Raw genomic sequence first — 26,059 nt, forward strand, 5'->3', positions numbered from 1 at the left:
CAGCAAAGAAGCCACTTCTCTCCAGGAAAAACATCAGGGACAGACTGATATTCTGCAAAGGGTACAGGGATTGGACTGCTGAGGGCTGTGGTAAAGTCATTTTCTCTGATGAATCCCTTTTCCGATTGTTTGGGGCATCCGGAAAAAAGCTTGTCCGGAGAAGACAAGGTGAGCGCTACCATCAGTCCTGTGTCATGCCAACAGTAAAGCATCCTGAGACCATTCATGTGTGGGGTTGCTTCTCAGCCAAGGGAGTGTGCTCACTCACAATTTTGCCTCCGAGAGCAACTTCTCCCAACCATCCAGGAACAGTTTGGTGATGAACAGTGCCTTTTCCAGCATGATGGAGCACCTTGCCATAAGGCAAAAGTGATAACTAAGTGGCTCGGGGAACAAAACATCGATATTTTGGGTCCATGGCCAGGAAACTCCCCAGACCTACCTTAATCCCATTGAGAACTTGTGGTCAATCCTCAAGAGGCGGGTGGACAAACAAAAACCCACAAATTCTGACAAACTCCAAGCATTGATTATGCAAGAATGGGCTGCCATCACTCAGGATGTGGCCCAGAAGTTAATTGACAGCATGCTAGGGCGAATTGCAGAGGTCTTGAAAAAGAAGGGTCGACACTGCAAATATTGACTCTTTGCATCAACTTCATGTAATTGTCAATAAAAGCCTTTGACACTTATGAAATGCTTGTAATTATACTTCAGTATTCCATAGTATCATCTGACAAAAATATCAAAAGACACTGAAGCAGCAAACTTTGTGAAAATTAATATTTGTATCATTCTCAAAACTTTTGGCCACGACTGTAGGAGAACCCTTTGAAGAACCATTTTTAGTTCCAAGTAGAACCCTTTTGGTTCCAGGTAGGACCCTATTGGGTTCCACGTAGAACCCTTTCCCCAGGAACCAAAAAGGATTCTCCTATGGGGACAGCCATTATGGAACCCATTTTCTAAGAGTGTACAGAAGCTACACAAAACAGCCAAAACACAAAAGGCCACAGACAAAAAGTGTGTGTGTGTGTGTGTGTGTGTGTGTGTGTGTGTGTGTGTGTGTGTGTGTGTGTGTGTGTGTGTGTGGAATCAGTGTCTGGTTATTGTCTATGTGTAAGATACATGGGATCTGTGCTGCATTTGCTACAGTACAGATCCCATAATGGTGCTCTGTTCTAATGAGAGTGAGTTCATGGTAAAGGCATGGGCATACAGACTGCCAAATTAAATATCATCCAGGAAATTAAAAGAAATACATATGATTCAGTATATACAGTGCATTCGAAAAGTATTCAAACCTCGTGACTTTTTTCCACATTTTGTTAAATTACAGCCTTATTCTAAAATGGATGAATTCGTTTTTTTCCCCTCATCAATCTACACATAATATCCCATAATGACAAAGCAAAAACAGGTTTTTAGAATTTTTTTCAAATGCACCAAAATAAAAAAAACTGAAATATCACATTTACATAAGTATTTAGACCCTTTACTCAGTATTGTGTTGAAGGCCCTTTGGCAGCGATTGCAGCCTCCCTTTCTTCTCTGCAGATCCTCTCAAGCTCTGTCAGGTTGGATGGGGAGCGTTGTTGCACTCATTTTCAGGTCTCTCCAGAGATGAACGATCAGGTTCAAGTCCGGGCCCTGGCCTGACCACTCACGGACATTCAGAGACTTATCCTGAAGCCACTCCTGCGTTGACTAGGCTGTGAGCTTAGAGTCATTGTCCTGTTGGAAGGTGAACCTTCGCACCAGTCTGAGGTCCTGAGCGCTCTGGAGCACGTTTTCATCAAGGATCTCTCTGTACTTTGCTCCGTTCATCTTTCCCTTGATCCTGACTAGTCTCCCAGTCCGTGCCGCTGAAAAACATCCCCACAGCATGATGCTGCCACCACCATGCATCACCGTAGGGACGATGTCATGTGCCTTTTACTGAGGAGTGGCTTCCGTCTGGCCACTCTACCATAAAGACCTCATTGGTGGGGTGCTGCAGAGAAGGTTGCCCTTCTGGAAGGTTCTCCCATTTCCACAGAGGAATTCTGGAGCTCTGTCAGAGTGACCCCGACCAAGGCCCCTCTACCTCGATTGCTCAGTTTGGCCAGGAGGCCAACTCTACGAAGAGTCTTGGTGGTTCCAAACGTCTTCCATTTAAGAATGATGGAGGCCACTGTGTTCTTGGGGTTCTTCAATGCTGCAGAAATTGTTTGGTATCCTTCTCCAGATCTGTGCCTCGACACAATCCTGTCTCAGAGCTCTACAGACAATTCCTTCGACCTCATGGCCTGGTTTTTGCTCTGACATCTACCGTCAACTGTGGGGCCTTATATAGATAGGTGTGTGCCTCTCCAAATAATTTCCAATCAATTGAATTTATGACAGTCAAGTTGTAGAAACATCTCAAGGACGATCAATGGAAACAGGATGCACCTGAGCTCAATTCTGAGTCTCATAGCAAAGGGTCTGAATACTTATGTAAATAAAGTATTTCTGATTTTTAATATATTTGCAAAAAACTATAAAAAACTGTTTTTGCTTTGTCATTATGGGGTATTATGTGTAGATTGATGAGAAAAAAATAAAACAAATACATTTTAGAATAAGGCTGTAACGTTACAAAATTAGGAAAAAGTCAAGGGGTCTGAATGCTTTCCGAAAGCACTGCATGTGTTGAAACTGACATACTGTATATGAGAAATATATGACATTCTTATGGCTTTCATATGTAAAATCATATGTATACAGTATAAGTTCAGTATTAATACAAATATGTAAGTATTGATTCATACATGCTACTACAGGTTCGTTTTTGATATAGTTTGTTTACCTGGCACCTTGTTTAGGTGGCAGGTAGCCTAGTGGTTAGAGCGTTGGAATAGTAACTGAAAGGTTGCAAGATTGAATCCCTGAGCTGACAAGATAAAAATATGTCGTTCTGCCCCTGAACAAGGCAGTTAACCCACTGTTCCTAGGGCGTCATTGAAAATAAGAATTTGTTCTTAACTGCCTAGTCTAGTTAAATAAAGGTAAAGGAAAAAGATATTAGATTGAGTCATAAAGTGTGTGCAGGCATGGGTGGAGAAGCAGGCTGAAGACATGCGCAGACACACATGCACAAAGATGCACATACAACATAAGACACACACTGGTGCAGGCTTTTGCAAGACTTCTGCTGTCGATGGGCTTCCAAATCAAACCAAATAAATTAACAGGTGAGACCATTTGCAGGTGCAGTCGCAGACGTAAACCACGAGGGCTGCCTTGCTGAAGTGCCAGGGGCAGAGCACTCACTTTCCCAGGAATTCCCACACCATGCCCCCAATCTGCTGGGGGGCAGCGGACACAGGGGGGAGCGGGTCAGGGGGAGCTCTACCACCGTGACGAGGGACGGGGCCAGGGACGGAACCAAGGCCGAAACCAGGGCGAGGGACAGGGGCAAGATGAGGGGGGCTGTGCCAGGGGGAGTCAGAGGAGGAGCGTGAGAAGGAGGGTGAGGGGAAAGGGTTGGGGAGAGAGAGAGAGCGAGAGAGAGAGAGGAAATGTGAGGGAGAGACAGTGGTAAGGAAAGGGTGCGAGAAAGAAACAGAAAGAAAGAGAGGTGACACGGAAGAAGGGAGAGAGGGAAAAAGGAGAAGTTGTCGTGTACAAGGAAAATATAAAGGGGGGAAGATTTGGGCGAAGATGGTAAAGAAGGACAGAAACACTCAGTTAAATGAATCAGTTACAGCATGAGAATGACACACTGAAATGCAAAGGCACCGTATTACTGCCAGGGGACGTTCATGTGGCGAGCACATACAGTTTGACCTACCTAGACGGACCCTTTTCTGCAATATTTTACACTAAAATGGCCAATCCAAAGTCTAAAGATTAAATGTTCTATTCATCAATACTCTATAGGTGTGATGTAGATTTTCACCAGCAGCCAGCATAGTCCACGGGGGGGGGGGGGGGGGGGGGGGGACACACCAGAGCAGCACAGTACAGTTACAGATTTACAGGATGACGTGACATCCACATATCAACAAAGACCGGATGAGAGAGTAGATTAACTACACAAGAGCACATTTAAGCCAACTTGCACAGAGCATAGCAATAAAGCAGTCAACACCGGGCCTTTTGGATAGGACCATGCACATCCAGTGCCTTGTCATACAAATCCAATGAACTTTCACCTTCACTGCACATTGTAGGGATTTCACCCATAGCCTTGCTTGCTCACTAAAAAACTATCAAAACCTCCATTCATACTGTGACTCAATCAAGTGATTTGTTGTAATTAAATAAGACTTTCAAACATTGCATTAACAGTAAGTAATAATAGTATTGCCTTAGACGATGGTGTTAGTCTGATAATCAGTTCAACAAATATGCTAATCTTTATCTATAATTCTGTCTGTTTCTCTATCCACAGCACTTCCATGCTTCCGCCACACCTCCAACTACTCAACATCAATATATAGATTGATCTATTATAAGACCTACAGTGCCTTCAGAAAGTATTCAAACCCCTTGACTTTTTACACATTTTGTTACGTTACAGCCTAAATCTAAAATTGATTAAATAAATAAAACTCCTCAGCAATCTACACACAACACCCCATAATGACAAAGCAAAAACAGGTTTTTAGAATTTATTTTAAATGTATTAATAGAAAACAGAAATACTTTATAAGTACTCAGACCCTTTGCTATGAGACTCGAAATTGAGCTCAGGTGCTTCCTGTTTCCATTGATCATCCTTGAGATGTTTCTACAACTTGATTGGAGTCCACCTGTGGTAGATTCAATTGATTGGATATGATTTGGAAAGTCACACACCTGTCTATATAAGGTCCCACAGTTGACAGTGCATGTCAGAGCAAAAAAACAATCCATGAGGTTGTAGGACTTGTCCGTAGAGCTCCGAGACAGTTTGGCCACCTGACCAAACTGAGCAATCGGGGGAGAAGGGCCTTGGTCAGGGAGGTGACCAAGAACCTGATGGTCACTCTGACAGAGCTCTAGAGTTCCTCTGTGGTGATGGGATTACCTTCCAGAAGGTCATAAGACACATGACAGCCTCTTTGAGTTTGCCAAAAGGAACCTAAAGACTCTCAAACCATGCCAAGATAGAACGCTTTGGCCTGAATGCCAAGCGTCACGTCTGGAGGAAACCTGGCACCATCCCTACGGTGAAGCATGGTGGTGGCAGCATCATGCTGTGGGGATGTTTTTCAGCGGCAGGGACTAGGAGACTAGTCAGGATCGAGTGAAAGATGAATGGAGAAAAGTACAGAAAGATCCTTGATAAAAACCTGCTCCAGAGCATTCAGGACCTCAGACAGGGACGAAGGTTCACCTTCCAACAGAACAACAATCCTAAGCACACAGCCAAGACAACGCAGGTGTGGCTTCGGGACAAGTCTCTGAATGTCCTTGATTAGCCCAGCCAGAGCCCGGACTTGAACACGATCTAACATCTCTGGAGAGACCTGAAAATAGCTGTTCAGCAACACTCCCCATCTAACCTGACAGAGCTTGAGAGGATCTGCAGAGAAGAATGGGAGAAACTCTCAAAATACAGGTTTGCCAAGCTTGTAGCATCATACCCAAGAAGACTCCAGGCTGTAATAGCTGCCATAGGTGCTTCAACAAAGTACTGAGTAAGGGGTCTGAATACTTATGTAAATGTGATTTAAAATTTTGGGGATTTTAATAAATGAGCAAAAAAAAAAAAAAAAAAATGTTTGCTTTGTCATTATGGGGTATTGTGTGTAGATTGGTGAGTGGAAAAAAGATTTAATCAAGTTTAGAATAACAAAATGTGGAAAAAGTCAAGGGGTCTGAATACTTTCCGAAGGCACTGTATATACTTGATATATCTGTAAATATAAAGCACTTCCGCAGAGTACCATAGAAATGTAAAGCTAAGGGTGGTATAGCTCAGTTACCTTTCCAGCTCGGCGATCTTCTTATCCTTGTCGTTCTTCTCAGTCTCCACCTCTCGGAGGATGGCTAGTAGCCTATCCACCTCGGCCTGGGCCTTGCCAGACTCCTCCTTATAGTAGGAAACCTCCTTCTCTAGGACCTTGACTCGCTGCTCCCGCTCCCGCTCCACATACTCTGGATTCCCCCTGGAGCCCACTCCCACCTGCTGGATCTCATGGGCCTTCTGCATGATCATGGATATGGGGAAATACACACACACACACACACACACACACACACACACACACACACACACACAAATGGACGCAGGAATAAACACACACACGCACGCATGAATGGAACACACGCACAGACATGCACACACGCACAAACTCTCACAAATAGGAGAGAGGGGAGAGAACCCAGAACAGACAAGCTCAACAGTTAGTGTCTTTTATGAACTTCTCACTCTCCTCTCTCCCTCTTTCTCTCTCCCTCTTTCCCTCTCTCTGTAATGTATAAATAAAGCATAATGAACAGGGGACATCAGTACTACTATGGCTCATTAGCGCTGACTGAGGCTGTTATTTAGCTCCATTAAATGAACCAGTCCTGTGAGACTAGTGTACCAGAGCGATTGGAACTAAAGGCTGCTTGTGCCTGTTACAATATGCTAATGCTAACAAGAAAAACAAGCGATATAGAACAGTTGAGATTTGTACATCTGTCATTTAATATTGTTAGTTTTCCTGAGTAGCTTCTTACAGACTTGCTGAACTCATGACAATAACATTTTAGGAGCCAAAGTGGACTGTGGGCCAGTTTCCCAGACACAGATTAAGCCTAGTCCTGGTCAAAAGAGCACTTTCAATGGAGATTCAACATTTAGCGTAAATTCCCTTTAATCCAGAAGCAGAATTAATCTGGGTTGGGGCCATGCGTGTATAGGAAGGACAGGACCAGGGCCTGTAACCACAGAGCATCTCCCAGTAGGAGTGCTGCTCTAGGATCAGGTCCTTACCTGTCCATATAAATCATATTCATTATGATCTAAAATATTAAACTGATCCTAGATCAGCACTCCTACTCTGAGCTGCTTTGTGAATTCAGACCCTGGTCCTGTCCTTCCTGTTATAATCACTTGGTAGAATCACTCTCATCTCTGCTCTCATATCTCTCTGGATAATCACACCTCATCACCTCTAGTGTGTCTAAGTCACTGAAAGGGGATAGGCTTTTGACCACCATTCAGTAAATACTGAACAGCTTGAGTCATCTTTCAAACACACAGAACAGAAGTACACAACACATCTGAGACATCACATCGACAACGCTGACAGTCACAGAGCAACACAACAGACCAACACAACAGACCAACACAACAGACCAACACAACAGACCCAATCCAACAGACCAACACAACAGACCAACACAACAGACCAACACAACAGACCCAATCCAACAGACCAACACAACAGACCAACACAACAGATCCAACAAAACAGAGCAACACAACAGATCCAACAAAACAGAGCAACACAACATACCAACACAACAGACCAACACAACAGAACAACACAACAGACCCAACACAACAGACACAACAGACCAGACCAACACAATAGACCCAACAGAGCAACACAACGGAGCAACACAACAGAGCAACACAACAGACCAATACAACAGACCAACACAACAGAGCAACACAACATACCAACACAACAGACTAACACAACAGAGCAACACAACAGACCCAACACAACAGACCCAACAGACCAGACCAACACAATAGACCCAACAGAGCAACACAACACAGAGCATGACTAGATAAATATAGACCCCCACAGTGAGCCACGTCAACCATTACCAGTGTTAGAAGGTTAATATTAGGCCTCTGTTCTATTGACCACTTATTAACATGGAGACAGTGAAGGGAGCCAAACAGTGACGAGAAAACAAAGCATGCGATAATAAGGAGGACAAATCATAGCATGCAAACCAACACAGCTGGGAAGACAATCTTTGCAATGCTTTCCCCATGAACAGAGTCAGGTCAATCCAGCAGTGACAACAAGTGACATATTTCAAGCATGAGGAGTAAAGTGAGCACCAACAGTTTAGGGGGAATCTAAAGGTCTCAGAGGTGGGTGGCATGTACCTCTAGGACTAGCCTGTGGGCCCTGCTCAAAAGTAGCGCACTATGTAGGGAGTAGGCTGCTGTTTGGGACACACCCATATTGGCCCTATACAGGTATGCAAGGCCTACAGTTAGATAAAAAATGTGTTGATTATTAATTCAGAGTTTGTTAAAATAATGGTACAGAGCTGACTGATATCTTGGTATCTTACTATCAGTCATGATGCCGGATGTGAGAACACTATAGAAGAAGAAACTATCCGTAACTTTCAGTTAACTCAGCTTTGTTTTGCTATGAAGCTTTGTAAGAAACATTCGACCACAGTAAAAAACATATTATATCACCATTTTACAGGTCTTTATACAATTATTTCTAATAGAGACCAATGGTTGAGCAACAACAGTAGATTAGGCTATCAAGATGCAAATAAATAGAACCCCAACTGTGTGGTCATACAGATTACAAGCTATGCTAAGATAAATGCTAAGATAAACGCTAAGCTAAATGTTAAGCAAAATTTTAAGCTAAATGCTAAGCTAAATCCTAACCTAAATGCTCACTTCACACTCTGTTCACCCAGAACAGAGGCTAATGTGTGTGCAGTTGGAAAGCTAAATCATATTTATACAGTGAAAAGATCAACATGTATCTACATTATCTGAAAGAGATACCAGGGACAGTGGGGCTGAGACCATGTGACCATGACATGATTACGCACTAGCTAGCTAGCATATTCCAGGGTTTTAGAGTAGCTTTGGTGGGTGTCCTCATGCTTTCAATATGTGCCACCACAGAGAGCTCCAGACGGAGCAAAGAAGGACTTACAGGGTTGTTCATCTGAGTAAACAGCTGCTCTGCTTGCTACATTGCAAAGGAAGGTGGTGAAGGGGGGAGACGAGGAGGGAGGGGGAGGTGGGAGACCGGGGAAGATAACATTAGCATGTAGCTCCATTAGCCAGAGGAGAGTAGAAACAGCAGGATCCAGGGAGAACAGACTAGCCTGGTACCAGATCTGTTCATCCCAAACAGACAATGGCCAAAGGAGTTGGCAAGACAGCACAAACAGTTCTGGGACCAGGCTAAGAAAAAATATGTTACATGTTAGCCTACATGTTACATGTTAAAGGAGTGTCAATAAGAGAACATGTTTAATGTACATGTTACTGTACATTTTGAACAGTATGTTGAGACCATAGAAATACAATTACACCCAATTTGGAAGCCGGTCCACCCATCACGGAACATTGACTTGATTTTGTAATTGGATTTCTATGGTTGAGACAGCTCGGACCACTGGACAGGAATAGAGGAAGGAGTAGGAGGATGAGGAGTGAGGAGGAGGAGGATACAGAATGGGTGGTTATGGGACAGAGAGACACAAGGGGGAGATCTGATGGACATCTTTGCTCCCCATCTCAGGGGTTCTACGGTGTTGTAAGAACATTATCTGAACGTTATCCAGACATAACGATTTCCACTAGTTACCACAGCCACAAAGTCAAAATTGGCTGTATGTCACCCGTTTCAGGTAACTAGGCGTATGTCGCGGGTCACTACATCACACAAGAGACATTTGAATGTAATCTTTTTTTTTAATCAAAATTAGTTTTTGGGCAGAAGTGCCTTAATAACGAACATGTATGCCATCTGTAAATACAAATACAATTGTTAAATTAAGAGCCTAGTTGGTTTAGCCACAGAAAAGCCGGCAACCTTCCCGCTAGCCATATATATATATTTAAAGCCACGTTAGACAGGATTACCTACACATATTAACCAGCTCAAATAGACAGAAACTCTGTCCTCCAGAAGGTGGAGAGCAACACTTATGCAGAACTGCATAAGTGTTGCTCTCCACCTTCTGGAGGACAGAGTTTTGAAATCAGTGGAATTAGAGTATGATAACAAAGGACATGGAGAAAACACCTGTTTCCAGATTACATCTTCAAACTAGGGCAACCATGGCATCTGTGACAGGGAGAAGCGTCCAACCATGATGTATACGGGTAAGACAGTCTGGCTAGCTACATTTTTCAGATATTACACATTTAGTTTTAATTTCAAGTTAAAGTGTACTGTTAGCTAGCTAGCTAAAGGTAGTTGGCTGGCTCGCTAGCTAACGTTACGTGTATGATCTTATTATTCGTATCTCAGAGCCATTTTCTTGGCTAGTTATAGCCTAATATTAGCTAGCTAACATTGAACCTGGTTGGTTAGCTACCTACAGATTCATGCAGGGTAGTAACGTCATGAGTTGTGATTATGGTCCATTGTTTAGCTAGCTAGCTAGCTACATATCTTAACATAAACCTCCACTATGCAAGTATCTATTTCAATAGAATGTCACTGCGACAACTGTAGATAGATGTAGCTGGTAAATTCACTCTGGCTATCTACTCCGATTTCAGACCACGGGTAAGATAGTCTAGCTAGCTACAATTTCAGATATTACACGTTTCTAATTTTGACATAAAGTCTTTTAATTTCAATTTAAAGTGTACTGTTATCTAGCTAGCTAACGTTAGCTGGCTGGCTTGCTAGCTAACATTAGCTGGCTGGCTCGCTAGCTAACGTTACGTGTATGATCTTATTATTCGTATCTCAGAGCCATTTGCTTTGCTTGTTATAGCCTAATGTTAGCTAGCAAACATTGAACCTGGTTAGCTACCTGCAGATTCCTACAGGGTACTAATGTCATGAGTTGTGATTATGGTTCATTGTTTAGCTAGCTACATGTCTTAACAAAAGACTCCACTATGCAAGTGTCAATTTTAATAGAATTTCACTGCGACAACTGTTAGCCAGTTAGCTTGGATGCTTGATTTTAGGACAGAACGCTCAGATCAACCTTTAAAGAAATTGTTGGAGCACAAGCTTAAGAGGGTGTGAACGATGCTGAATGGGTGTAGACAAAGAAGAGCTCTCCAGTAGGTCCCAAATATTCAAAGGTCATTTTCTCAAAAGTGAGGTTACAAGTTAATTCGAAGCAGAATTACTTTCCCATTGTTCCTAAAAATGCAATGTATGATATACTATTTTGTAGCTCTGTGTCTCTGCTTTTATCCAATGTAAAAAATATAATTAAACATTTTGTTACATAATACCGAATCAAGCCGGTCGGTCACATATTGTAAAAATGTATGAAAACAAAAATGTATTTAAGGTTAGGGTTAGGCTTAAGGTTAGCATTGTGTTTAAGGTTAGGGTTGAGGTTAGGGTTCAGTTTAAAATATATTAAGAAGAGAAATGGTAGAAATAGGCAGGGTTTATTACTTTGTGATTGTGGTAACTAGTGACGACCAGACGTAACTGGTCCAATAGTATCCCGTTAGTAAGTTAATTAAATGCAGAAAACTCTGATCCGGGCTTTACATTCCATCACTATAGGAAGTCAAAACCAAATTATTTGATTCCGTTGATAACAGGGTTATAACAAGCAGGGAATTTATGGAGGATTGGACGTTTTCACAATGTTGCTACAGCGTTGTGTGTGCATGTGCTAATAGTAGCAGCAGCAGCATTGTAAAAAGGATGTGTGTTGGCAGGGACTGATGAGGTTGTATATATTAGCCATGCTAGGGCTAGGGAATGCTCCAAAATTATCCACCAGGGTTTGATTTAAGTTGAATCGAAAGCAGTCAATTCAGGATGTAAACTTAAATTCCATTTCAATAATTGATCAAAAAGCCATCTACTGTATTTTCAATGACTTCTCAATAAACTAAAAGCTATTCATTTCAAAAGATTTTCAATGTTTGAAGTTTAAACTCAAATAACTTCCTGAATTGACTACCTTCATTTCGAATTGACCACAACCCTGTTATACACCATGACAGATAGAACATGGCAGCTTTACACATGCTCAAGTCCAGTAAGCAGCAGGAATAGCACACATAACCAGGTTGTAACCAAAATGGTCTTGAATTGAGGATGTTACTGTATTATAGCAATAAAGATGTATATTTTTTCAATAATTAGATTGATGAAACATACTTAAATAATTTGTGGTTTAAAGGGGAAGTTCAGTATTTTCCAACCTAATGTAAGATGGTTCCTCGTACTGAAAGTAGTCTACGGGCCATGATAATCTGTAATACATGGTTCGGTTTTCTTTAAACAGCCACGACAAACTTCAGCAAATTTTAGCCACAGCTAGCTAAAAATCAACGGAATTGATAGGGGCAAACACACAATACTGAACTTCCCTTTTAATGTGACTATCCATGCCAGCTGGACTTGATGCAGGGTAAAGTAAAAGTCTTCATCAGCCATACAGGTATAACACTGTCTACATACTGCAGGTTTAGACTGAATTGTAAAAATGCAACTGAAGGTAAGCAGATTAGTAGAGGACATTATCGTGGTATAAAAGGGATCTCTTCCACTTGTTTCCTTGAACCATTTAACCTAATACTTGCTGAACTGTGCACAATGCACTGTAGGTTTCTGTACCATAACAGTGTTACTATAAATCCTTGCCATCCCTTTAACAGGGATTCTAACAGTGATTTTAATTGACAGACTAAATCATTGAGGCCATCCCAAATTAGTTGTTCAGGTGTTCATTGCTAGTTTGCATAATAGACATCAGAATGAAACCGCAAAGGCCTCTGGGAGTATGCTGTATTTTCGAATCCCAGCCATGCATTCCCCACTTCCATTGACATTTTTAAGTGGTGCAGTGCTAGGACACCTACCTTCTGTAACTGTGTCTCCAACTTGCTACACTCCTCTTTCTTCTGCTCGATGGCCATCTCCAGAGACTTGAGCTTGGATTCTTTCTTCAGGCTGGAGGAGGCCAGGGAGGAGGCATGCTCCTTCAGGTCAATGAGACTGGACTGCAGGGGGACAGACAGGGACAGCACTGACAGTTAGGACCAGTCCAGACCAGGTGGCACAGCACAGTAAAAACACTGAACAGGCCTAACTGGGTCACGCTACCAGAGGGATCAGCGTTCCATGTATTTGAAAGGGTACAGTTATTTTGCTCACTGCCAATTGCTCATGCAATACACATGTACTGCATATTCCTAAAAACAAGTACACACGCACACGCACACACACACGCACACACGCACACACTGACCTCCTTCTCTGTTAATTCCATATGGAGGGTGTTGACTTTTTCCTTGAGGTCCTTGTTCTCCTTCTTATAGGACTCCACCTCATCAATCCTCTCATTGTCCTCCCTCGCTCTCTGCTCCTTCAGTCTCTCTATTATCCGCTCCTGAGAGAGACACACATACACACATCAACACATTATGTCTACCATCAACACATTATGTCTAGCATCAACACATTATGTCAAAAATGTTATAAACTGATTTGCATTTTAATGAGGGAAATAAGTATTTGACACCCTCTCAATCAGAAAGATTTCTGGCTCCCAGGTGTCTTTTATACAGGTAACGAGCTGAGGTTAGGAGCACACTCTTAAAGGGAGTGCTCCTAATCTCAGTTTGTTACCTGTATAAAAGACACCTGTCCACAAAAGCAATCAATCAATCCGATTCCAAACTCTCCACCATGGCCAAGACACTACGCCGTGAAGGACTGAAATCCTGCAGCGCCCACAAGGTCCCCCTGCTCAAGAAAGCACATATATATGCCCGTCTGCAAAGAGGAGTGGGACAAAATCCCTCCTGAGATGTGTGCAAACCTGGTAGCCAACTACAAGAAACATCTGACCTCTGTGATTTCCAACAAGGGTTTTGCCACCAAGTACTAAGTCATGTTTTGCAGAGGGGTCAAATATTTATTTCCCTCATTAAAATGCAAATCAATTTCTAACATTTTTGACATGCGTTTTTCTGGATTTTTTTGTTGTTATTCTGTCTCTCACCATTCAAATAAACCTACCATTAAAATTATAGACTGATAATTTCTTTGTCAGTGGGCAAACGTACAAAATCAGCAGGGGATCAAATACTTTTTTCCCTCACTGTATATCAAAATCCGTATTACTTTTGAAAACATACAGTCTCTCTTCAGAGGAAAGACGAGCCACAAAACAACACTGAAAGCAAGTTATTGATCTTTTGTGTGTTGCTCACATTTCCATCTTAACTCAGTAATGCATATCCAGGTCATGTGATCTGAAATTGTGGGCTCTGGTTCTAAGTTCTCCTACTGTAAAACTCTGGGCCCTGGTTCTAAGTCATCCTACTGTAAAACTCTGGGCCCTGGTTCTAAGTTCTCCTACTGTAAAACTCTGAGCCCTGGTTCCAAGTTCCCCTACTGTAAAACTCTGGGCCCTATATTTCAAAGTTCTGTACCTTCTCAGAGAGTGCCTCCTCCAGGGTGGCCAGGGCAGTGTCAGTGTTACTGGAGTCAGTCTGTAGAGACTTCACCCTGTCCTTCAGGTTCCCTAGCTGCTTGTCCTTATCACACAGCTGCTCCTGCAGATTCTCAATCTGGGGGGGGGGTAATAGAGAGAAAAGAGAGAGAGGGAGAAAGAGAGGAGGTCAGGGTGAGAGAATAACCCTCAGTGTATATTTTTAGAACACACTAGAGGCAGTGTGGCAGAAACTCTCTCGTATCCTCCTTGTCTGTGTGTGTGTGGACACACTTTTAACCTGAGAACAGCACAGAGACACTTGATGGACAGAGCTACAACCATCAATTTGTACAGTATCCTCAGAGACCAAATAGCCCAAGCATGTGTTCCAAACGGCACCCTATTCCCTATTCAGTGCACTTCTTTCGACGAGGGCCAATAGGGGAAGCAACCCAGGTCTCAGGGAGACAGGGATCCAACCAAACATCCAAACAACCTGTACTGATATACAGCAAGCTCTCACCTAGGTTCTATGTAACAATTCTCAAGATTTTTATCATTTCGGGGGAGAGCTTTCTTGTAAACCTATGTCTGAGTCAAATGTATCAAATGTTTCCCTCAGGTTTGCTCTTAGGCGAGTAGCTGAGGCCTCCGAGTCGCTATCCATTACACGTATTTCTACTGAAAAGCATGTTATGCCTAAAAGCAGAGCCAGTGAACAACGATGTTGCCGTTTTAGTCCATTTAAACAAACTAGTGAACAATCGCAGTCTACCTTAACCAATCCCTGATCCTTAACCCTAAACCCCTGACCGCTGCCCCCTGCCCCTAACCTTCTTCTGGAGGACGTTGATCTTCCTCTCCTTGACCTCCAGCATGTCCTTCATGTCTCGAATCTCTCCGGCCAGCGTGCCCTTTTCCTCCGTCAGGTCCTGCAGCTGCTTGGTCTTCTTGTTCAGGAAGGACTCCTTCTCCTCCAGACGCAGGCGCAGGGCGTCCACCTGGGAGGGGAGAGGTCACAGGTAATAGGTAAAATGTCACAGTTCAGAAGTCAAATTCAATCAAATGGATTTCATAAAGCCCTTTTGACATTAGCAGTGGTCACAAAGTGAAAACCACCCCCAACACCCAGCCCACTGGAGGAAGTTTGTGAATGCTCCCCAAAGAGTAGAAGGGTTTAAGTCAAGTTGTCACAAAGTGCTTTCATAGTAACCCGGCTGAAGGGCATTTAACACTGAAGGGCAAAGCTCAAAGTTCAACGGTATTATTATTGTCTAATTGATGAAGGAGAGTCCTCTCTGAAATACTTGGCATTTACAATACAACGTTCATTCCCCACTAAAGGGTAGAGGGCAAGAGGGGAGGTGATACAGTTGAAGTCAGAAGCTTACATACACTTAGGTTGGAGTCATTAAAACTCGTTTTTCAACCACTCCACAAATTTCTTGTTAACAGACTATAGTTTTGTCAAGTCGGTTAGGACTGTCTACTTTGTGCATGACACAAGTCATTTTTCCAAAAATTGTTTACAGACAGATTATTTCACTGTATCACAATTCCAGTGGGTCAAAAGTTTACATACACTAAGTTGACTGTGCCTTTAAACAGCTTGGAAAATTCCAGAAAATGATGTCATGGCTTTAGAAGCTTCTGATAGGCAAATTTATATTATTTGAGTCAATTGGAGGTGTACCTGTGGATGTATTTCAAGGCCTACCTTCAAACTCAGTGCCTCTCTGCTTGACATCATGGGACAATCAAAATAAATCAGCCAAAACCTCAGAAAAAAATTGTAGACCTCCACAAGTCTGGTTCATCCTTGGGAGCAATTTCAAAATGCCTGAAGCTACCACATTCATCTGTACAAACAATAGTACTCAAGTATAACCTCTCTGGGCTCGGTGGGATGAAATCGTCCCACCTACGCAACAGCCAGTGTAATCCCGTGGCGCGATATTCAAATACCTTAGAAATGCTATTACTTCAATTTCTCAAACATATGACGATTTTACACCATTTTAAAGACAAGACTCTCGTTAATCTAACCACACTGTCCGATTTCGAAAAGGCTTTACAACGAAAGCAAAACATTAGATTACGTCAGCAGAGTACCCAGCCAGAAATAATCAGACACCCATTTTTCAAGCTAGCATATAATGTCACATAAACCCAAACCACAGCTAAATGCAGCACTAACCTTTGATGATCTTCATCAGATGACAATCCTAGGACGGTATGATATACAATACATGCATGTTTTGTTCAATCAAGTTCATATTTATATCAAAAACCAGCTTTTTACATTAGCATGTGACGTTCAGAACTAGCATACCCCCCGCAAACTTCCGGTGAATTTACTAAATTACTCACGATAAACGTTCACAAAAAACATAACAATTATTTTAAGAATTATAGATACAGAATTCCTTTATGCACTCGCTATGTCCGATTTTAAAATAGCTTTTCGGTGAAAGCACATTTTGTGCTGTGTGTGTGTGTGTGTGTGCGCTTGTCTGCATATGTGTGTTTCTGCATGTGTGTGTGTGTGTGTGTGTGTGTACGGTGTAGCTACCTCTGTCTGCAGGATGGCAGCACGCTGCTCCTTGGCAGTGAGGGACTCTTTGAGAACCTCTATATGCTGTTTGCAGTCTGAGTTCTGGTTGTTCAGGGTCTCCAGCTTGGTCTGCAGGGCCAGCAGCTCAGACTCCTTCTTGGACAGCTCCTGCTTCAGCTGGTCAATCTGTGGAGGAGACACACACACACACACACACACACACACACACACACACACACACACACACACACACACACACACACACACACACACACACACACACACACACACACAGAACAGGGAGTATCACAACTAGTTATTGTAGGAAGTTGACAGCTAACTAGTATGATTATGGCAGGTGTGTGCCTGCATGTGTGTGTGTTTGTATTAGGTGTCTGTGTATGACTGTACTGAGTGTGTTTTGTGCAGTGGACATTGGACAGAACAGCCTCTCACTGAAACGGACAGACAGTTTATCCACTGTGTTCCTTTCAGCCAGGCTCTCCTCTCATTAAAGATGCATTTTGGACTGACTCCCCTGCATTATTCATGAGGTATACATCAGCCCTATCTATGATTGATCAATAATGGGTTAAAAATACAACAACAACCCCCCCCCCCCCCCCCCCCCCCCCCCACTGGTTTCAGCCACACATGGGTAATGTGCGTGGGGAGTTGGATGTAAACACACGGACACAATTCTACAGATAGGCTAGAAGCTAGACCCTGGGGACGACATGCCCCTTGACATGGTCAGGCACCACAGACAGACAGATAGAGGGCTCGAAAGACAAACACACCTGTTTGACAGACAGGCAGGCAGGCTGGCGGACGGAGGGAGGGAGGGAGGGTTGGACGGACAGACAGACAGACGGAAAGACAGGCGGGCTGGCGAACGGAAGGTCGGACAGACAGACAAGGTGACAGACATACAGACAGGGAGGCTTAGAAAGAGGCTGGGAACTTAACCTGACTGTGAGACTACTGACGACAGACTGTATAATATGACTGAGCAAATCAAAGCTGGTTCCAATGGTAATACTCTACTATCAGTCATGCTAGATGGATACAACCATATTGACAAGGCTTCATAGGTGATCATAAAAGAGAGATTTTAATAACAAAGGAATGATGTTCTTTATTGTCTTCCTCTGCTCTCTCTGCTGTCTCTCTGCTAAATGTACAGTCAGTAACAAATCAACAAGTAAGCATCTCCCAGTCAGATAGCTGCCAGCGAAGCACTTCCCTGATGAAATCCGTTAATTTAATACTAAAGCTAGTTTATTTACAGTCAGCTCTGTTCTGTTCTGTTCACTTTGAACCTGCACAGCAAAACCGAGATTGTGAGTGATTGTGTTTGGCACATCATACACACAGTAAATGTGTGTGTGTTTGTGTGTGTGCATGTGTGAGTTTGTGTTTTTTCCTGTATATGTGTGTGTACCTTGGTCTTCATAAACTTGGAGTGGTTCTTGTAGACCTCCATCTGTTTCATCTCCTCCTCTCTGTCCTCGGTGTTCAGCAAGCCGTTAGCCTTCAGTATCTGGATCTCATCCTCCAGGTCCCTGATGTTGCGCTCCAGAGACGCTATCTTGGTGTCCTGGTCAACACACACACACCAGCTGTAAGACTCTCTCTTGGTGTCCTGGTCAACACACACACACCAGCTGTAAGACTCTATCTTGGTGTCCTGGTCAACACACACACACCAGCTGTAAGACTCTATCTTGGTGTCCTGGTCAACACACACACACACCAGCTGTAAGACTCTATCTTGGTGTCCTGGTCAACACACACACACACCAGCTGTAAGACTCTATCTTGGTGTCCTGGTCAACACACACACACCAGCTGTAAGACTCTATCTTGGTGTCCTGGTCAACACACACACACCAGGATTAAGACTCTATCTTGGTGTCCTGGTCAACACACACACACCAGGATTAAGACTCTATCTTGGTGTCCTGGTCAACACACACACACCAGCTGTAAGACTCTATCTTGGTGTCCTGGTCAACACACACACACCAGCTGTAAGACTCTATCTTGGTGTCCTGGTCAACACACACACACCAGCTGTAAGACTCTATCTGTGTGTCCTGGTCAACACACACACACCAGCTGTAAGACTCTATCTGTGTGTCCTGGTCAACACACACACACCAGCTGTAAGACTCTATCTGTGTGTCCTGGTCAACACACACACACCAGCTGTAAGACTCTATCTGTGTGTCCTGGTCAACATACACACACCAGCTGTAAGACTCTCTCTTGGTGTCCTGGTCAACACACACACACCAGCTGTAAGACTCTCTCTTGGTGTCCTGGTCAACATACACACACACCAGCTGTAAGACTCTATCTGTGTGTCCTGGTTAACACACACACACCAGCTGTAAGACTCTATCTGTGTGTCCTGGTCAACACACACACACCAGCTGTAAGACTCTATCTTGGTGTCCTGGTCAACACACACACACCAGCTGTAAGACTCTATCTTGGTGTCCTGGACAACACACACACACACCAGCTGTAAGACTCTATCTTGGTGTCCTGGTCAACACACACACACACCAGCTGTAAGACGCTATCTTGGTGTCCTGGACAACACACACATACATACACACACACACACAGACACACACGCTGGCTGTACACTACATCCACATTTAAAATCCAGTAGTAGAACATTTCCAAAGGTTCACCAGTGTATGAAACACAAAACACTTGAGAGAGAGAGAGAGAGAGAGAGAGGGGGGAGGGCGATAGAGAAAGAAAGAGTGAAAGAGAGAAGGGGGCAGCGAGACAGAGAGAGTGAAAGAGAGAAGGGGGCAGCGAGACAGAGAGAGAGAGTCAGAGAGTCAGAGATTGAGAGAGAAAGAGCTCTTTGAAGTAATAAGGAGGAGAGCCCGCTGCAGTATCTCGAGAAAAATCCAAAGCTTCCTCCTCCTTCTCCGTCTGCAGCAGATCCAGCTTTAGCTCCCTCACAGCCTCTCAGTGGATGAATCACCATTTGGAAATACTGAGCAGCACACATTACATCCAGCCTGGGAGAGGGTCCAGCCCAGAAAACGCCTGGAGAAGAAGCAGGAAGAAGGTCCGTACAGCTCTGTAGTTGCTCGCACATCAATGCAGGAGCCAGTCTCTGGACTGCGACTGCGACTCCGAGTGTAGTTTTGACTTCGCAGGGTTTTCAAATAAATAATACAGATTAGCCGTGGTCCGTCTCCCATGTACTCCTCCTGCAGAGCATTGAGAAAGAACCCCATTTCTTCTCTCTCTCTCCCGACCTGTCCTTCCCTCGACTGGTTCTGAACTTGTGAAATTGAACTAGAACTTCAGCAGAGGTCATCCAGAACCCAGTGGAGAACTAGGAACACCGGCTGCATGAGATGCTCTCGCTAGAGGATGACGGAAAAAACAACAGACGGTCCTGATCTAAGGGGTTAATGTGAAACTGTGAACGCTGTTATCATGGCCATGTGCCTCGTCAATGCATCACTATCATCCAATTGCAGCCAGATGCAAGCTACCATAGAAAGAACATAGTAGTACATTAGAACATAGTATAGACAACAACATACCGTAGCTCAATGGGTCAGAGAAGCTATGTCATCCAATTGATTTCACTGCTATCATGCTGATCAAGCTGAGGATGTAATTCTCTCACGCTCTCTCTCTATCCGTCCGTCCGTCTCTCTCTCTTTCTCTCTCTCTCTCTCTCTCTGTCTCTCTGTCTCTCTGTCTCTATCCCTCGATCTCGATCCCTCTCTCTCCCTCTCTCTCTCTCTATATCTCTCTCTCTCTCAGTCTTGATCCCTATCTCTCTCTATCGCTCTCTCTCTCTCCTCCCTGTGTTCTCCACAGTGTCATAAACAACCACACCTGTTTCCATGGTGCTGGCTGTGTGCTCTCCTTGGTGTGTGAGGAGTAACGTAGAGAGAGAGAGCGAGAGAGAAAGAGAGGGAGAGAGAGAGAAAGCATTACTCATGCTAACATCAGCATCAACATGGCTGTGAAGAGAGCAGAGAGGAGCGGGGAGTTCCTCTACCGAGAATGGAAAAGACGGGGCTTGGCTCTGGATGCAAATCCAGAGCCTCCAGGAGCCAGCATGTCATGTGACCATGCAAGAGGAGAGTCACATGACCGTGGTAGGGGATGTTGGGGTTTTGCTCAGCACCAATCCATCTCCATCTGATGTGGTGTGTGAGAGAGTGGCGTGCTGGCGGGCTGTGAGCTCATGCTTTATATTTAGGAGACAATATCACAGCTCTGCAGCTACAGTAGACTGATGGGCTCTACAGTGGTTCAGTTAGTGCTTTGAATATATTTTTCATAGCTTTTGCATGTTATGTACCTTTGTAACATCATCCACACAGACTAGTCTCACAAGGCCGTACTTCCAAATATCGTCTCGTTGAACAAAGCCTTGGCTTTCGAGGCTATCCACAGACTAGAATCAAAGTGCAATCAAACTAAGCAAAACCCTTCTTCTTAGAACTAATGTTTGCATACTTCATCTGACTACATGGTTGGTCTCAGTGATGGTGCTAGTCTGGTGTAGCATGATGTACAACAGTACCCATAAGGCCCCTGGTTCTTACCTTCATCTCTATGATGGTCTGGAGGGCTTTGGTTTTGCCAGGGTCCTGGTGCATCTGGTTTCTCCTGTGCAGTTCCTGGGAGAACACCAGTTGATATGAAATGGACAAGACAAGCATCAAATGTCGCCTCTCTTAAGACATAGTGCAATTGGCCCGTATTTATGAAGCATCTCAGAATAGGAGTGCTGATCTAGATTCAGTTGAACCTTTTAGATCATCATGAATAAGATAACATGGATAAGGGGGACCTGATCCCAGATCAGCACACCTACCCTGAGACGCTTTATAAATATGGGCTCTGAATCTCTCCAAAAGCATCTTAGCAAATACCACAACACAACTTTTCAGTGTTTTCAATGGGTAATGACTTAGCTCAACACTCTAGAGACAGCATTGAAATAAGTTATGTTTATTTGCACTACCATTTACATCAGTCCTATACTTGCCCTGCTGGCAATAATACTGTACACAATTCAGAGGAGGCTGATGGGAGGAGCTATAGGATGATGGAACGTTATCAAGCACATGAAACATATGGAAAGCACATGTTTGACTCCGTTCCATTTATTTCATTCCAGCCATCCTCCTAAAGCTCCTCCCACCAGCCTCCTCTGACACAGATTGAACACTGTTCCTATCACTTCAGTCAGAGCACAGTAAACAGATAGAAAGACATACAGTATTGCCCTCTAGTGTTGATACGCATACACTTTACCTTAGAAGAACATTTAGAAAATTGGCAAATAACGTCCGCTTTAAAACCAACACCGAACAAATAATATGACTCAGCACAATCAGTAAGACCTCCAACACAAGTGAGACCAGTGCCTACAGAGGCTACCCTGACCAGGTGGAATGTACTGGGTCTACTGTGGGCAGATAGCAGGGTGGTTCAACCAATTAGATGCCTTTTGAGTAATGTAACTTAATAGAAAATGTTTTTTGATTTCACCTAATTTTTACATTCTGTCATAAAGAGCACGCGTTCAACTTCCTAAAAAACATGTTTTGCCATTTCAAAAGGTTAAATTAATTAATTAATTACTATAGTAAGTGCCTATTAAGTGCCAAGTAAAGCAACAAGGTTGACCGTAACAGAGTTGACGACTTCATCTTATATCATCAATAATTCTTGTTGTGTGCTACAGGGAGGGGCAACTGAATGCAAGCATCACGAAATATTTGAAATTGTTAAAACATTTCTAGCCTGTCTATATATGGGTAAAAGGATTGTTGTTATTGTTAAAACATTTCTAGCCTGTCTATCTATGGGTAAAAGGATTGTTGTTATTGTTAAAACATTTCTAGCCTGTCTATCTATGGGTAAAAGGATTGTTGTTATTGTTAAAACATTTCTAGCCTGTCTATCTATGGGTAAAAGGATTGTTGTTATTGTTAAAACATAACCCCACCCACTGTGCTTTGGCAAAGTGGGTGGGGTTATATCCTGCCTGTTTGGCCCTGTCCGGGGGTATCATCGGATGGGGCCACAGTGTCTTCTGATCCCTCCTGTCTCAGCCTCCAGTATTTATGCTGCAGTAGTTTATGTGTCGGGGGGCTAGGGTCAGTCTGTTACATCTGGGGTATTTCTCTTGTCTTGTCCGGTGTCCTGTGTGAATTTAAATATGCTCTCTCTAATTCTCTCTTTCTCTCTTTCTGTCTTTCTCTCGGAGGACCTGAGCCCTAGGACCATGCCTCAGGACTACCTGGCATGATGACTCCTTGCTGTCCCCAGTCCACCTGGCCGTGCTGCTGCTCCAGTTTCAACTGTTCTGCCTGCGGCTATGGAACCCTGACCTGTTCACCGGACGTGCTTGTTGCACCCTCGACAACTACTATGATTATTATTATTTGACCATGCTGGTCATTTATGAACACTTTAACATCTTGACCATGTTCTGTTATAATATCCACCCTGCACAGCCAGAAGAGGACTGGCCACCCCTCATAGCCTGGTTCCTCTCTAGGTTTCTTCCTAGGTTTTTGGCCTTTCTAGGGAGTTTTTCCTAGGGAGTTTTTCCTAGCCACCGTGCTTCTTTCACATGCATTGCTTGCTGTTTGGGGTTTTAGGCTGGGTTTCTGTACAGCACTTTGAGATATCAGCTGATGTACGAAGGGCTATATAAATACATTTGATTTGATTTGATTTGATTTGATTCTAGCCTGTCTTATCTATGGGTAAAAGGATTGTTGTTATTGTTAAAACATTTCTAGCCTGTCTATCTATGGGTAAAAGGATTGACGTGTTCTGCTCAACCCGCTCAGTTTTCCACCACAAAACACCAGAAAATGTCCAAAAAGAGTAGAACCAGCTCACTTGCTTTTACACTATGATTTTACTATTAGATGTTCAATGGTTCTTTTGAAAACATATTTTTTCTAATAAATTCTTTCACCATATTAAAACGCGAGTTCAGTTCACATGTTTTTTTTATTCCTTAAAATGAATCACTAATCACATGAAATAAATAACAATCTTCAGAAATTACTGCCAAAGCAACAAATAACTAGGGCTTTACAATAATGGTGAAAACTTGGGGTGCACTGAGGGTGCACGGAGGAACATGTCAAAATGCAGAATTTTGCCACTTTAGCAAGCCTTTATTCATATAAAAAATCTGATTTATTGAATTTTCTATGTGGTGTTTATTAAAGGGAACTTCATAACAGGCCTTTAAAATTCTATAGTTGTGAAAAATGTCAACTTAAAATATCAAAGGGATGCAAAAAGGCACTAATTTCTTGGAACGACCCAGTAGTTATATAGTTATGTACATTTAGTGGTTGAATAATAGCACTACATTTACTCTGAGTCTACTGTGGCCCTACAGTAGCTACAGTATATAGTACTATATGGCCATATGCTAACCATAACCACTACATAAGTCACGTCACCAACGTCACCCTATTCCCTACATCGTGCGCTACTTTTTGACCAGGCTCTGTTCAAAAGTAGTCCACTACATAGAGAACAGGGTGCTATTTGGGACGCAAGCCATATACTCTTGTACCTCTCGGAGGTGGATGTTCTCCTTCTCCTTCTGATCCAAGATGACCTCCAGGTGTCCCAGCTGTGCCTCGGCCTCAGCGATGCGCCTGGCCCTCTCCTGCTCCTCCTCCTCATTGACCCTGCCTGGCCCCCCAGGCAGACCCTTACTCTGGAGCATTTCCAGCAGCTTCTTGATAGACTCGTCCCTGGCCCCCAGCGTCTGCTTCTGGGTCTCCATCCGCAGCTCCATCTCCTCCAAGGTCTTCCTCAGAAGGAAGAGCTCTTTGGCCTGCAGGAAAGCAAGGAATTTTATGGAATTTTAAATTAAGGAACTATAAATTATGTCATCATTAGGGTAGCGCAATTCTGGGAACGTTCCCAAAATGTCCAAGTTGGAAGAAAATCCAGAAATCTCCGGTTAGAAGATTCACGGAATTCCTCCAGGGAATAAGAAGTAAATCTGAACTTGGGAATTTTGTTAGCAGAATTTTCAACCCTGGTCATAATAACCTGGAACTAATAACTAACTCATTTATTTAATCAGTCATTTATTGTGAATTATTTATTAAGATTCCTTGCCTGTCGGTCGTGCTCGGCCTGCAGTCGTCTAAAGTTCTCCTCGGTCAGTTCGATGTTGGTGTAGTGTTCCCCAGAGCGGCCGCCACTCTCCTGCAGCAGGTGGTTCAGATCCCTCTGGGTCCTCACCTCATCCTGCAGGGCCTGGATGGTCAGCTGCAGGTGCTGTTGGGGTCACACACACACACACACACACACACACACACACACACACACACACACACACACACACACACACACACACACACACACACACACACACACACACACACACACACACACACACACACACACGTCAAGGAGTCTCAAACTGGTAGGATCACAGCACTTAGCCTAAGATGGATTCAATTAAACTACAGACCAGACAATGATGGGTCACTGAATACGTACTCATGGAAGGACATATTCAGGCACATATGCAAACTCACGCACAAAAAAAACATGTCATAGAGAGGGGGGACGGGGGACATTTTGATGGCCCTGTGGAAAGAAGATGTGCATTCGGAAGAACACCCACAGAGAAACTCACAAACACACATTGTAATCTATTCATCCTCTGGAGAAGTTACAGCCGAAGAAACGGAGGCCTTACCTGGCTATGGCATGAAAGACACATAGAAAACACACACACACACACACACACACACACAAAGTATGGCATCATGAGAAAGTATGGGTTGAAGAGGTAAGAGAAAATACAACTGTTTTATATACTGTTCATAATCAACTATACGTCTTGTTGCTTTCCATCTTCTGTTACCATTTTTAGGGTGAGTAGCGAGTACTGACAATGGCTATCTATGTACAGTACTGTATATCAGTCATCTAATATTTAGGAATGTCTCTCAAGGTTTTGACAGCAGGAAAACTAAAAGAGACATTTAAACAAAGCCATCCAGTGAATGACTGAATCTGTGTGTGGCTGTGAGAAACCGATTGTGCAACCGAAATGGCACCCTATTCCAGTAGGAAAGCAAAGAACTTGTAGGACCATGATCCTTCGATAAT

General features: G+C 43.4%; 1 protein-coding gene across 1 annotated transcript in view; it reads right to left on the reverse strand.

Annotated features, from left to right (window-relative positions):
- The window catches only part of erc2 (ELKS/RAB6-interacting/CAST family member 2), a 73,159-nt gene that overhangs the window by 13,633 nt on the left and 33,467 nt on the right, over positions 1 to 26,059 (reverse strand). The window contains exons 3-13 of the mRNA XM_082967505.1: positions 25,055 to 25,216; positions 24,498 to 24,764; positions 21,487 to 21,561; positions 18,327 to 18,482; positions 16,901 to 17,068; positions 15,162 to 15,329; positions 14,327 to 14,464; positions 13,138 to 13,278; positions 12,749 to 12,889; positions 8,877 to 8,912; positions 5,937 to 6,157 (exon numbers count right to left, since the gene is read on the reverse strand). Of these exons, the coding sequence (XP_082823631.1) occupies positions 5,937 to 6,157; positions 8,877 to 8,912; positions 12,749 to 12,889; positions 13,138 to 13,278; positions 14,327 to 14,464; positions 15,162 to 15,329; positions 16,901 to 17,068; positions 18,327 to 18,482; positions 21,487 to 21,561; positions 24,498 to 24,764; positions 25,055 to 25,216 (1,673 nt within the window). The remainder of the gene's footprint in view (positions 1 to 5,936; positions 6,158 to 8,876; positions 8,913 to 12,748; positions 12,890 to 13,137; positions 13,279 to 14,326; positions 14,465 to 15,161; positions 15,330 to 16,900; positions 17,069 to 18,326; positions 18,483 to 21,486; positions 21,562 to 24,497; positions 24,765 to 25,054; positions 25,217 to 26,059) is intronic.

This window comes from Salmo salar, chromosome 22 (assembly GCF_965601325.2).
Source record: "Salmo salar chromosome 22, fSalSal1, whole genome shotgun sequence".
NCBI classification, from domain to species: Eukaryota; Metazoa; Chordata; class Actinopteri; order Salmoniformes; family Salmonidae; genus Salmo; species Salmo salar.